The sequence below is a fragment of the Amblyomma mixtum genome, chromosome 10 (genome assembly GCF_055824585.1).
Source record: "Amblyomma mixtum isolate Tamu chromosome 10, ASM5582458v1, whole genome shotgun sequence".
NCBI classification, from domain to species: domain Eukaryota; kingdom Metazoa; phylum Arthropoda; class Arachnida; order Ixodida; family Ixodidae; genus Amblyomma; species Amblyomma mixtum.
In genome coordinates this window covers 78648301-78661619 of record NC_143021.1, presented here as the reverse complement: position 1 = coordinate 78661619, position 13319 = coordinate 78648301, and the positions used below count along the sequence as shown (strand labels likewise).

The following is a 13319-nucleotide window of genomic DNA, read 5'->3' as shown; positions in this document are numbered from 1 at the left end:
TGGTGTGTTTGTGATCCCGGAAGTCGTCATCCCCGTTGTTTCATGATAAAGTTCACCTAAAAAAAGTCGCGCACGGTGGTCCCCGTATTGAAGTATTAACCGTGTTAAAACCGCATCATTGCTAGTGATATTTTTTCGGTGAAAAAAGCTTGAAAATGAACCCGAGTAATTTCTGAACTCTCTAAAAAAACGAAAAATTCGCATATAAGACGCACCCTTGTATAGGACGCACCAGCAAGATTTTTGAAAAAAAGCCGCGTCTTATACACCAGAAAATACAGTAAAAATGCACCATGCTGGTGCATGAGAAATGTAATTATTGAAGTACTATAGACACATATTTAAAAAATTGAAAACTGATTTTGCAGGAAAGAAAGTGGTGCAGTAATTCTCTCGCATTTCGGTGGACATTCATAAGGGAAGGGATAAAGGAGGGAGTGTGAGAAGAAAGGAAGAAAGAGGTGCCGCAGCGCCCTGGGGTAATTTCAACCGACTGGGGATCTTTAACATGTACTGACATCGCACAGCACACGGGCGCCTTTTGCATTTCGCCTCCATCGAAACGCGCCGCCGCAGTCGGATCACAACGTTCTTTTATGTGTCATAGGTATCTGCATGATGTGACATTGTTTGTCACGTCAACTACTTGTCATGGAGGTGTCGGTTTTGGTGGGTTTTGAATTATGAAGTCTTTGTACAGCCTGTGATTGAAACCAAATTAAAATATCTTTTCGGCCAAAGGAAGTGTTACTATTGCCTGGGGGGCATCTCTATATAACCAGGAATTTGTTTCTGAACTTCGTAATTTTGTGTCTATTGTGTTTTAAGATCACCTGTATGCAAAACAGCCTGGCCATGCAACTGTTCTGTCCCTTCTCCAAAAATATCCTGAAGTAGCATTTCTGCATTCAATTAGGATAGAAATGTGACATTGTGGTTGTACACAGTAGTGTGTTCTGTACTTCCTGGATTGCCATCAATGACACATGTTCATCTTCAGCCCCACTGAATCACGCTGGGGAGAGCGTGAGTGAAAACAGTGCGCCACCCAGCGAGCTGGAGGAGTCGACAGCTGGGACTGTTGATGGTGAGATTTTCACTTTGTTTACTTTTGTGCAAAAAGAGAAATGCAAGCCAAACATGGGGACACAGTGTGAGGAGAGGACAAATGCTGCTTGTCCCGTCTTTTCACTGTGTTCCTTTCTTTTAATTACACTCCTATTTTGTCTAGTATCAAGTGACACGACAAGATGTAGAAGCTAGATCTGCTTTGCCTTATAGAAAAACAGAGCAAATTTTAAATTTCTCATTGTACCTGCTGCTGCCGAGCAGCAGTCAACAGGCCCAGAAAGATCTAGAGAATATACTTATTCAGGAAGATATTTGCATGGAGTTCTCGTCAGTGGCTCTTGCAATGGTGCTAGGAGCACATTTCTAGTTTCAAACTATGTGCTTTGAAAGGGGTCACTCTGAAAATCATCACATGTATTTCTCAAAAACGATTGTATTGAACTGAAGTGGTACTGGAATTTACAACCTAGTACTTCCATTGCTTTCTCCTCTTGTGATTCATAGTGGACTGGTTGTTGTGTGCCCTTCCCAAGAGCTGTATGTTGTGCTTTTGTTGGGTTCTTTTGGATCCTGGCATTTCTGTTGCCTCTCTCTGCCTACATCACCACCAGGAAGCCACTCCTACAAATTGCACTCTACACAGTAGTCCCATGTTCTGTGCATTTGTTTCCTTACCAGCATAATTTGGTCGCTTCCAGAGGCACACAGGTCAGCAAGGCCCATATTGTAATTTTTCATTGTCTTTCAAAGTATTTTAAAAGTTTATTGGTTGGAAGTGAGTGCAGTGCCTTGGATGCAGCGAAATGTGCTGAAAAAAATTAATTGCAATATCACAAAGCTCCCATAAAGGGTGCTGAAGGAGATAAGCAGCCAATAATAGTGGCATGCTCTGAAGGAGGACCTCTTGCTTAGGAAAGAACTGAACAGCCTAACTGCCTTGTGGAGCACATCAGCTGGCTCCTAGTCTTGTCTTGCCTGCAGCAAAATGGATGCGTGGTAAGAGATAAATGTGACCTTGTTTTATTTCTCAACGGTTTGGCACCTCCTGTGCCTAGCAAGAAACGTTTGGTCCACCTCTTTGTTGCATTTCGCTTGTCAGCTAAGGGCTATAATTCCATAAGGGCTATCTTTGTTGCAGTTTTAATGCATTGATCCCTGCCGGCACTTGTAGTTAGAACAGATGTCTACCTCCAGCATTTTGGCCAATGTGGGTGTTGCCGTAAGCAATACTTTCCAAATGGTGCAATGCTATATTAAGGGCACAGGCCTGCTCTCCTTTCTGGCTTCTATTAGCACATGCTTCTCATGACACTGGAAGAATCCATTTGCGACTAACTGCTGCCATCTCTGCCATGGTGCAATAGCAGTGGAAATGCCCATGAAGCAATGTAAAAATTGGCGAAGCTCATAGACTGAGAAGTCCTTTACACAACAAGGCTGCAGGTTCTGTGCTAGCTATCACACATAGAGCAGCTTCATTTCACCTAGGTGTTTGTCAGTGCATGGTGACATTTATGGCATTTAAATTAGGCTAGCAAGGAATAGAACATGAATTAGAAGTGTCCTGGAGGATAAAAACTGGTGGAAGTTTAGGAGCATAGTACAGAGTGTGTTGCTGCCTACTGTTAGCCTCATACTGTTCTTTATTGTACCTCAGTGCGCAAATGACATCATTGCGCCCAGGTTAACCCTGCTCTCACTGAAATTGTTGATTGCTTCAGTTTCAGCTACCCTGCTGAAGCTGATGCGCCTGGTGCTGGAGGTCCGACAACAGCAGCGCGACTTAATGCAGCGGTTACAAAGGCTGGAGGATCACGTGCTGCTGCGGTCGGACAGGCAGCTGGAGCAGAGGACTCGGCCAGTGTCCCCCTCGCCACCGCCTCCCACCCTTGCACTGCCCGCATTCTCCCCCGAGGAGTTGGACACTGTGGAAGCTGCCGTCCAGGACGACAGCGTGGCTGCTGGACTGGTGATTTAATGTTTCTGATAATTCGTGTCTGGAAAAAATGAATGCCTACTAACGAATTGCATGCATAATGTAATTCCGAGGTTTGTGAAGAAATCTTGAGCTCCAAGAGTATTTGCATGCCGTGCTCTGTGAATAACATGCTCTTCATAGATATAATTCCTACTGTTGTGCTGGAGTGTCCTGTCACAGTGTGTTTTGTTAATGTAAATGTCTTGTTCATGAAAGTTGCTTGCTGATATACACACTGGCTGTTTCAGTGAACATTTTCAGGAATTCCTAAGAATAGGGAGTTCAAAATAGAAGAAATATTTGCAGGTACACACGCACAGTTATGCAGTAAATTATGTCCACCACTGCTGAGAGATCGTTCCTCCAAAAAAAAAAATTGTTTTCCCATATCGAACTTGCGCTTCTTTAGGAATTTTTGAGAGTGTTCACTGGAACGCCCTGTCGATTCCTTGTGTGGTGAGATTTACTGTTGGAAGCAAAAGTGGTACGCAATGCCCAGCCGGTAGCAGAGCTTGCAAAAACTGCATCACGTGTCGGGACAGCTGTTAGGGGACTCTCTTTATCTGCTCTTTGGCTCCTATCAATTTGTTGGGCTCAGTAGCAGTGCTGAACATGTGGTGCTCGCAATATTGCTTACGGCAAGTGCCAGTTGTCACATCATGTTTCAGCCACGCAATGCAAAGAAAATGCCACCTGCGAGACTGCTGTCGCATCAGAGCTTTTAGGCGAGAAGGAGCGCTAAACAGCAAACCAAGCTACTGATGCTGGTTCTGTGCGAAGCATTGCACCTGTCACATCTTGTAGTAGCTTGGTATTTGGCGGTGCAGTCACAGGCTTTTTTGGGGCAGTTGCTCTCAGATGGTGTCACTCAATGTCATTCGATGTAGTTTTCCAGAGCTCTGCCGGTGGCCGGTCGTTGCATAACAGACTTGGTTCTAACAAATTTTTTTTCTCAGTCAAATATTTCTGTGATTACATTATTGTTTTACATCGATCAACAGCAAAAAAAAATCCCCTATGCTTTTGTTGCCTGTGGCTGCCTTTCTTCGTATGTGTCTCATAACGAGCCCCTCATTTTCCTTACATTTGTCATTTATTGTTGTGCTGTTTTAATTTAGTTCAGCAGTGGACTTTGTAGCTAACATTACGTTAACACGTTTTGGCGGGCTAGTTGGTTAAGCATCTTGAATAAACAGCGCGAACGAAGACGAGCACAAAAGACAAGAAAATGGACGACACAGCGCTGACTAACAACTGAGGGTTTATTGCTGATCACACAAGTATAAATACATAGATGTCGGCAGAGAGGGAAAGGTATACAAAGTGCAAAACAAAAAACAAACCATAAATGTGACAACAGCAACAGAAGCGCGCTAGAAATCAGCGGAGATTATCAGCCCCCAGGAGTGACAGCTCTTTTTCCAGTAGTGTTAGCGAAGGAGCGCTTATACATGCATTTCCCTGCTTGAATATGTTGAAGGCCTCGATAATTTCCCTCGCGGTTTTTTCCTGATTTTTGGCAATGACCTTGGTTTCATGATATAGCGGTACGCACTGTTTCTTCTCTGTCTTTGCCCATTCACAATCCCGGCAATGAATGCCGAGGTGACCAGAAACTACTTTTGACACTTTATAGCTGTGTTCGCTCAGCCTTTTATTGATACATCGTCCCGTCTGTCCAACGTACTGCCCTCCACAGGGCAGAGGGATGTTATAAACGACCCCCTTATCACAAGGGACGAAGCGTGACTGGTGCTTGGTTGTGCACTTCGCCACTTTTCCTTTGATCTCATTAACAGATCGGCACAAACCAGCCAGACGATCAGGCGCGGAAAACACAACATCGACACCTGCTTTTTTCCCCACTTTTTTCAGGGAGTGTGAAATTCCATGTAGATATGAAATCACAGCGACACGTTTGCGGTTGTTGTCCGATTCCTGGCCGTCTCGTGTAGCTGGTTCTGACTTGCTCTTCTTTAGGGCCGACTCAGCTACTGACGTGATAAGTTCTAGGGGGTACCCTGCCGAGAGCAACCTTTTTACCTGGAGTGAAACGCTGGAGTGCAGTCTGTGGTGGCAGGATTTTGTTAATGAGCTGTTCAAACAGGACCCTATGATACCCCTCTTAATGAGCTTGGAATGGCAAGAACCATAGGGAAGAAGGGGCTTGTTACCTCGAGGTTCGAAAGCCCAGCAAACGTGGCTAGGAGTGAAGTACAGGCCAAGGTCTAGAAACTTGATGCGGTTGTGAACAGGGGTTTCAAAAGTGATCTCAAGGGGGGAGAGAGCGTCAGAAAAAATGGACAGACAACGAGACACCTCGGTTTCAAACTCCTGTCCGGAACACTTAACAAAAACAAGGTAGTCGTCGACAAATCTAAATGTTTTTACGACCTTAGTTTCACCAAGGCGTTCGTTGAGAGCACGGTCGCATCTGGCGAGATAAATGTCACTGAGTATGGGGGCGATACAGGAGCCTATGCATATGCCGTTTTTTTGAATGAAGATGGATGAGTTCCACTCAGTAAAAGTTGATTGCAGGTACAAGGAAAGCAGATCCAGAAATCTTGCTACAGAAATACCGGACGCGTTTTGAAAGGCCACCACGCCATGTCGGTCAATGCATTCACTGACACTGGTTAACAGATCGTCATAGGGAATCGAATAAAACAAGTCCTTCACGTCAATAGAAAAAGCTAAAAGTTGATCAGCATTTTGCGTCGTCAGGAAGTCAGTTACTTGGTCCGAATTTTTTACCTGGAAAGGATCGTCAACAGAGATTACGGCGAGTTGCCGCTTAATGAATTCAGCGAGGCACTTCTGCCAAGTACCCCTCTCTGAGACTATCACACGGAGCGGGCAGTCAGGCTTGTGCGTTTTGGCAGAAAAGAACATATTAAGACATAGTTTATCGCTATTCGCAATGTCCTGGGCAAGCTTAGTGAGGTTGTAATCGTTGCAAAGTTTTTTTGCACGGCTCCTTGCCTTCTGTAAAGATGCCGTGCTGCATTCCCTGAACACGGCACACACAGCTTCGCCTGCTTTTGACAGGAAACATTCGTTGGGCAATACAACAAACCCCCCTTCCTTATCCGACTGCAACAGGGTTAGAGACTTGCCCCTCAGAAAATCAACAGCCTGGGATCCTTCCTTGGTCTTGACAGGACGTCCACGCCATCCACAGTGCATCTGTCCCGATCGGCTGGGCTCGCTCTGGAGGAAACCGCTCTGAAAGCAGCTCGGGAATGTTCTTCCGTGGCTCTACGGCGAACTTGGGTCCGCACCCGAGTACACGGCGGACGTTGTCAGAACATCGCCAAGAACATGGCTCTCCGGCGGTGGCCGCCTGTTGTTCTCCATTTGCAGGAGCCGGGGAAGCAGCAGATGCCATAGCCATTCGGTGGTCGTGTCAGCCATCCGGAGGTACTGCCGCCACTGGTGTTGGAGCGAGGGCCGAGCGAGCAAACTGCGTAGCAGTTCTCGATACAGGCGAGCTTGGCGCTGCCATTCGGAGCGTAAAATCCTGCAAATTCTTCTTCCATGACCAACGGACGGTCGAATGAAGCCAAACAAGGTCACCACCTCTGGAGGTATGACCCTACGCCGGTTGCAAAAACCGAAATAACGTGCATTGCATGTTGCTGAAGCCACAAGGGGGATAACATGAAGCGGGTCAAGAAGATACCCAGTAGGAACGCCCGAAGAACAAGAAATAAGTTGCGTTAACACGTTTTGGCGGGCTAGTTGGTTAAGCATCTTGAATAAACAGCGCGAACGAAGACGAGCACAAAAGACAAGAAAATGGACGACACAGCGCTGACTAACAACTGAGGGTTTATTGCTGATCACACAAGTATAAATGCATAGATGTCGGCAGAGAGGGAAAGGTATACAAAGTGCAAAACAAAAAACAAACCATAAATGTGACAACAGCAACAGAAGCGCGCGAAGTTGTGGCGAAGTTGTGGTTGTGGCGAAGTGCACAACCAAGCACCAGTCACGCTTCGTCCCTTGTGATAAGGGGGTCGTTTATAACATCCCTCTGCCCTGTGGAGGGCAGTACGTTGGACAGACGGGACGATGTATCAATAAAAGGCTGAGCGAACACAGCTATAAAGTGTCAAAAGTAGTTTCCGGTCACCTCGGCATTCATTGCCGGGATTGTGAATGGGCAAAGACAGAGAAGAAACAGTGCGTACCGCTATATCATGAAACCAAGGTCATTGCCAAAAATCAGGAAAAAACCGCGAGGGAAATTATCGAGGCCTTCAACATATTCAAGCAGGGAAATGCATGTATAAGCGCTCCTTCGCTAACACTACTGGAAAAAGAGCTGTCACTCCTGGGGGCTGATAATCTCCGCTGATTTCTAGCGCGCTTCTGTTGCTGTTGTCACATTTATGGTTTGTTTTTTGTTTTGCACTTTGTATACCTTTCCCTCTCTGCCGACATCTATGTATTTATACTTGTGTGATCAGCAATAAACCCTCAGTTGTTAGTCAGCGCTGTGTCGTCCATTTTCTTGTCTTTTGTGCTCGTCTTCGTTCGCGCTGTTTATTCAAGATGCTTAACCAACTAGCCCGCCAAAACGTGTTAACGCAACTTATTTCTTGTTCTTCGGGCGTTCCTACTGGGTATCTTCTTGACCCGCTTCATGTTATCCCCCTTGTGGCTTCAGCAACATGCAATGCACGTTATTTCGGTTTTTGCAACCGGCGTAGGGTCATACCTCCAGAGGTGGTGACCTTGTTTGGCTTCATTCGACCGTCCGTTGGTCATGGAAGAAGAATTTGCAGGATTTTACGCTCCGAATGGCAGCGCCAAGCTCGCCTGTATCGAGAACTGCTACGCAGTTTGCTCGCTCGGCCCTCGCTCCAACACCAGTGGCGGCAGTACCTCCGGATGGCTGACACGACCACCGAATGGCTATGGCATCTGCTGCTTCCCCGGCTCCTGCAAATGGAGAACAACAGGCGGCCACCGCCGGAGAGCCATGTTCTTGGCGATGTTCTGACAACGTCCGCCGTGTACTCGGGTGCGGACCCAAGTTCGCCGTAGAGCCACGGAAGAACATTCCCGAGCTGCTTTCAGAGCGGTTTCCTCCAGAGCGAGCCCAGCCGATCGGGACAGATGCACTGTGGATGGCGTGGACGTCCTGTCAAGACCAAGGAAGGATCCCAGGCTGTTGATTTTCTGAGGGGCAAGTCTCTAACCCTGTTGCAGTCGGATAAGGAAGGGGGGTTTGTTGTATTGCCCAACGAATGTTTCCTGTCAAAAGCAGGCGAAGCTGTGTGTGCCGTGTTCAGGGAATGCAGCACGGCATCTTTACAGAAGGCAAGGAGCCGTGCAAAAAAACTTTGCAACGATTACAACCTCACTAAGCTTGCCCAGGACATTGCGAATAGCGATAAACTATGTCTTAATATGTTCTTTTCTGCCAAAACGCACAAGCCTGACTGCCCGCTCCGTGTGATAGTCTCAGAGAGGGGTACTTGGCAGAAGTGCCTCGCTGAATTCATTAAGCGGCAACTCGCCGTAATCTCTGTTGACGATCCTTTCCAGGTAAAAAATTCGGACCAAGTAACTGACTTCCTGACGACGCAAAATGCTGATCAACTTTTAGCTTTTTCTATTGACGTGAAGGACTTGTTTTATTCGATTCCCTATGACGATCTGTTAACCAGTGTCAGTGAATGCATTGACCGACATGGCGTGGTGGCCTTTCAAAACGCGTCCGGTATTTCTGTAGCAAGATTTCTGGATCTGCTTTCCTTGTACCTGCAATCAACTTTTACTGAGTGGAACTCATCCATCTTCATTCAAAAAAACGGCATATGCATAGGCTCCTGTATCGCCCCCATACTCAGTGACATTTATCTCGCCAGATGCGACCGTGCTCTCAACGAACGCCTTGGTGAAACTAAGGTCGTAAAAACATTTAGATTTGTCGACGACTACCTTGTTTTTGTTAAGTGTTCCGGACAGGAGTTTGAAACCGAGGTGTCTCGTTGTCTGTCCATTTTTTCTGACGCTCTCTCCCCCCTTGAGATCACTTTTGAAACCCCTGTTCACAACCGCATCAAGTTTCTAGACCTTGGCCTGTACTTCACTCCTAGCCACGTTTGCTGGGCTTTCGAACCTCGAGGTAACAAGCCCCTTCTTCCCTATGGTTCTTGCCATTCCAAGCTCATTAAGAGGGGTATCATAGGGTCCTGTTTGAAGAGCTCATTAACAAAATCCTGCCACCACAGACTGCACTCCAGCGTTTCACTCCAGGTAAAAAGGTTGCTCTCGGCAGGGTACCCCCTAGAACTTATCACGTCAGTAGCTGAGTCGGCCCTAAAGAAGAGCAAGTCAGAACCAGCTACACGAGACGGCCAGGAATCGGACAACAACCGCAAACGTGTCGCTGTGATTCCATATCTACATGGAATTTCACACTCCCTGAAAAAAGTGGGGAAAAAAGCAGGTGTCGATGTTGTGTTTTCCGCGCCTGATCGTCTGGCTGGTTTGTGCCGATCTGTTAATGAGATCAAAGGAAAAGTGGCGAAGTGCACAACCAAGCACCAGTCACGCTTCGTCCCTTGTGATAAGGGGGTCGTTTATAACATCCCTCTGCCCTGTGGAGGGCAGTACGTTGGACAGACGGGACGATGTATCAATAAAAGGCTGAGCGAACACAGCTATAAAGTGTCAAAAGTAGTTTCCGGTCACCTCGGCATTCATTGCCGGGATTGTGAATGGGCAAAGACAGAGAAGAAACAGTGCGTACCGCTATATCATGAAACCAAGGTCATTGCCAAAAATCAGGAAAAAACCGCGAGCGAAATTATCGAGGCCTTCAACATATTCAAGCAGGGAAATGCATGTATAAGCGCTCCTTCGCTAACACTACTGGAAAAAGAGCTGTCACTCCTGGGGGCTGATAATCTCCGCTGATTTCTAGCGCGCTTCTGTTGCTGTTGTCACATTTATGGTTTGTTTTTTGTTTTGCACTTTGTATACCTTTCCCTCTCTGCCGACATCTATGTATTTATACTTGTGTGATCAGCAATAAACCCTCAGTTGTTAGTCAGCGCTGTGTCGTCCATTTTCTTGTCTTTTGTGCTCGTCTTCGTTCGCGCTGTTTATTCAAGAGCTAACATTAAGGATGTTGTAAGGTCTGTTTTACAGGAAGCTGAGCTTTCGGTTAATATACTGTTGCATGAACTGCTGTGAACACAGCTGGAAGTTGGTCCTCTCTCAGCGCGTCTTTAATTTCGGCTAGGTTTCCCAAATAATGGGGCAGCTTTAACCCACCTCTTCCCTGTCTTTTGCTCACATTATGCACATTTCATTACTTAATCTGCTGCCAAAAACAAGCAACATCGTTTAATTAAATGTGGTTGCTAAGCACGCAGCTTTACTCAGGTGCTTGGGGATTTAAATAAGCGCCCTTTGTATAGCATTAATTAGACTGCTCAATTTCAGGGTAGTGAGCCCCGCCATGGTGGCTCAGTGGTTAGGGCACTCGACTGCTGAACCCAAAGACTCAGGTTCAAACCCAGCCGTGATGGCCAGTTTTCCATGGAGGCGAAAAGCAAGGCGCCCGTGTGCAGTGTGATGTCAGTGGCGCATGTTAAAGACCCCACGTGGTCGAAACTTCCCGAGCCCTCCACTATGGTGTCCCTCATCATAGCCTGAGTCACTTTGGAACTTTAAGTTCTACAAACCAAATCAATTTTAGCGTAACGGCTGTGCAGAGAAAACACATCCAGCACATAGATATCTGCAAAAAGCATTATAGTTATAATATAACAATGTCCAAGATGCAAAGCATAATGGGTAGGAGTTGGCCACCTTTGCTTAATCGCTAAAGTTTCCCTGCTCTTAGTAAACTGGGAAAAAAAAGAATGTCCATATTGGTGGTGGTGCTTTCTGCTGGTAGCAACTAGTCAAGCTATTGTATCATACAGAAATTATGCATTATGATTGTAGGTACTCGCATGGGCTGTTGACAGGTAGTCACACAATTGTCTTAGCTATTCGATTCTGCTAAACTAAATGAAATTATAATTGATGTTTGTGCCTAATAGCTTGTGCACCTGTGGTGTTTCTTTTCAGCGAAAGCAGCTGGTCCGCCTGGGGGGCAAGGGCCTGAGGGAGGTGGGCTCCAACATAATGACCGCCATCATGGGGGTGGTTGTACAGAGGATGTACAGCCTCCATGGCCGCAAGGGCAAGTGGTCATTTATTGCCCTGAAGTTATGCAAGGTGGCAACAGGTATGTTGTTGCAGTAGCTTTTAACTGAATTTTAAAAGATGAGTGGAAGAACATGCACCAGGTTCTGCTGCGCTTTGTTTTCTTTTCTTCTTTTCAGTTGATACTTTACCAGTTTTCTTTTTCATTACAGGTGAATATTTTGTTACTGTTTTTATGGGGGTAGTCATCTGCAGTTTTCTTCCATGTGCATCTGAAGATATATGAGTCAGCAGATGCCTTTCAAAGAAAGCCCTCCCATCAGTCACATCCATCTCTTGTCATGGATCGTAGTTCTGCCTTGTATCTGCCAGCCATTTGTGCTCCCATATGTTAGTAGTGCAAAGTGGTCGACCGTGATGTCGCAGCAGCTTTATACAGTTGGTTAGAAGAGCTTTCAGGTGGATTTTCTCTTCAAGTTGTATTTGGATACTGTAGTCCTTTCATTCTGGCACGCACTTTGAGTTAGCATGTACTTGTGGCCTTTTCTGTTTTCTCTGTTGCTGAAATAATCTTGATTTCTGTTAACGAGCAAACTTTTTCTGCTGGCCTAAAATGAACGCTTATCTTATGCAGATGCCATCTGTGAGAAGACGGGGGCGGATGTGGTGGAAGCGCAGGGGTTTATTAGGAAGTGGTTGCCAGGTTCGGTGGACCGTGGCGGCGGACGCAAAAGGCGTTTTGCCGAAGCGTTTCTGCCAAGTACCGCTGCCAGCCTGGCAACCACTGCGAGCCCCTGTGCTTCAGCCCCCAGCACAGTGCCCTCCCTTCCCCAAGCGGCCCCCACCTCCCAGAAATCCTCCTCCCGCGCGGCCCTGGCTCCTTCCCAAGGTCCCGCCTCCTGCGCGGCCCTCGCTGCCTCGCAGGACTCGTGCAACCGCGCGTCCCCAGCCACGGTGCCTAATTATTTAATAAATTGTTTCTCAGTTGGATTCTTTCGTTGCCTCATTTTGTTGTGCATGTGTATAGAAGAGATGATTGCAGCTTTGCAATGCCAAAACCCATGGCTTTCCCAATGCGAACATTAACTGGAATGTGAATATTCGCTGAACTGGAAATGCAATGGCATAAACTTCGGGCAAGCGTTAGCAGAAAGGCTGAACAGTGGCCTAATTGTGGTATGTCAAGCTGGTGTTGGTAGAGCGGCTGAAAGTGGGTACAATAGCGGCATGAATGTCGGTTCAGTGTTGGTAGAGCGGCTGAACAGTGGTCTGATAGTGGCATGAATGTCGGTTCAGTGTTGGTAGAGCGGCTGAAAGTGGGTACAATAGCGGCGTGAATGTCGGTTCAGTGTTGGTAGAGCGGCTGAACAGTGGTCTGAGAGTGGCATGAATGTCGGTTCAGTGTTGGTAGAGCGGCTGAACAGTGGTCTGATAGTGGCATGAATGTCGGTTCAGTGTTGGTCCTAACATCAGGCCAAGGTTGGAAAAAGTAACTTTTTGCCCCAATGCCGACGTCGGTACGACTTTCGAGCCGGTTTTGACCAGCATTATGCCAGCGTCGGTCCATTGTTGGTGTGCTGCTTGGGTAAGAGAGATACGCTCCTGAAGGCGTCAACGACCAGCTCATATAGTAGACTGTCTAACACCGGCCGGTGAAGAGCGAAATACGTCCGGAACCCAAAGGACGGGAGTACAACTCAATCACGCACACACAAGACAGAAGCAATGCAAGGCCCGGAGTAGACCAGCCACGAATGGGGAGATGATGGGCTCATTAAGATTCCGTGCCACTGAAACCAAGGAGACCACTGAAGAATGGTAATTTTTGGTACATTGGTAAATTGGATTTTGAGGAAAGGAAATGGCGCAGTATCTGTCTCACATATCTCGGCGGACCCCTGAACCGCGCCGTAAGGGAAGGGAGGAAGGTGGGAGTGAAAGAAGAAAGAGAGAAAGAAGTGCCGTAGGGGAGGTTTCCGGAATAATTCCGACCACCTGGGGATCTTTAACGTGCACTGACATCTCACAGCACACGGGCGCCTTCTGCGTTTCGCCTCTATCGAAACGCGGCGTTCGGGTTCGAACCCAG

At 47.0% G+C, this 13319-nt stretch overlaps 1 protein-coding gene across 1 annotated transcript; it reads left to right on the top strand.

Moving 5' to 3' along the window:
• Positions 1-496: 496 nt before the first annotated feature.
• Positions 497-11560, top strand: LOC149326236 (uncharacterized). The gene is made up of 3 exons (XM_089563092.1): positions 497-1087; positions 2793-3040; positions 11153-11560. The coding sequence occupies exons 2-3, from the start codon at positions 2816-2818 to the stop codon at positions 11327-11329; spliced, it is 402 nt and encodes a 133-aa protein (XP_089419218.1). The 5' UTR covers positions 497-1087; positions 2793-2815; the 3' UTR covers positions 11330-11560.
• The last annotated feature ends 1759 nt before the right edge of the window (positions 11561-13319 follow it).

What these genes read in the sequence shown, in the direction of transcription:
- LOC149326236 (XM_089563092.1), top strand. Translation starts at nt 2,816, where the DNA reads ATGCGCCTGGTGCTGGAGGTCCGACAACAGCAGCGCGACTTAATGCAG. An exon ending in ACAGCGTGGCTGCTGGACTG is followed by an intron (nt 3,041 to 11,152) that starts GTGATTTAATGT and finishes GTTTCTTTTCAG; the next exon opens with CGAAAGCAGCTGGTCCGCCT.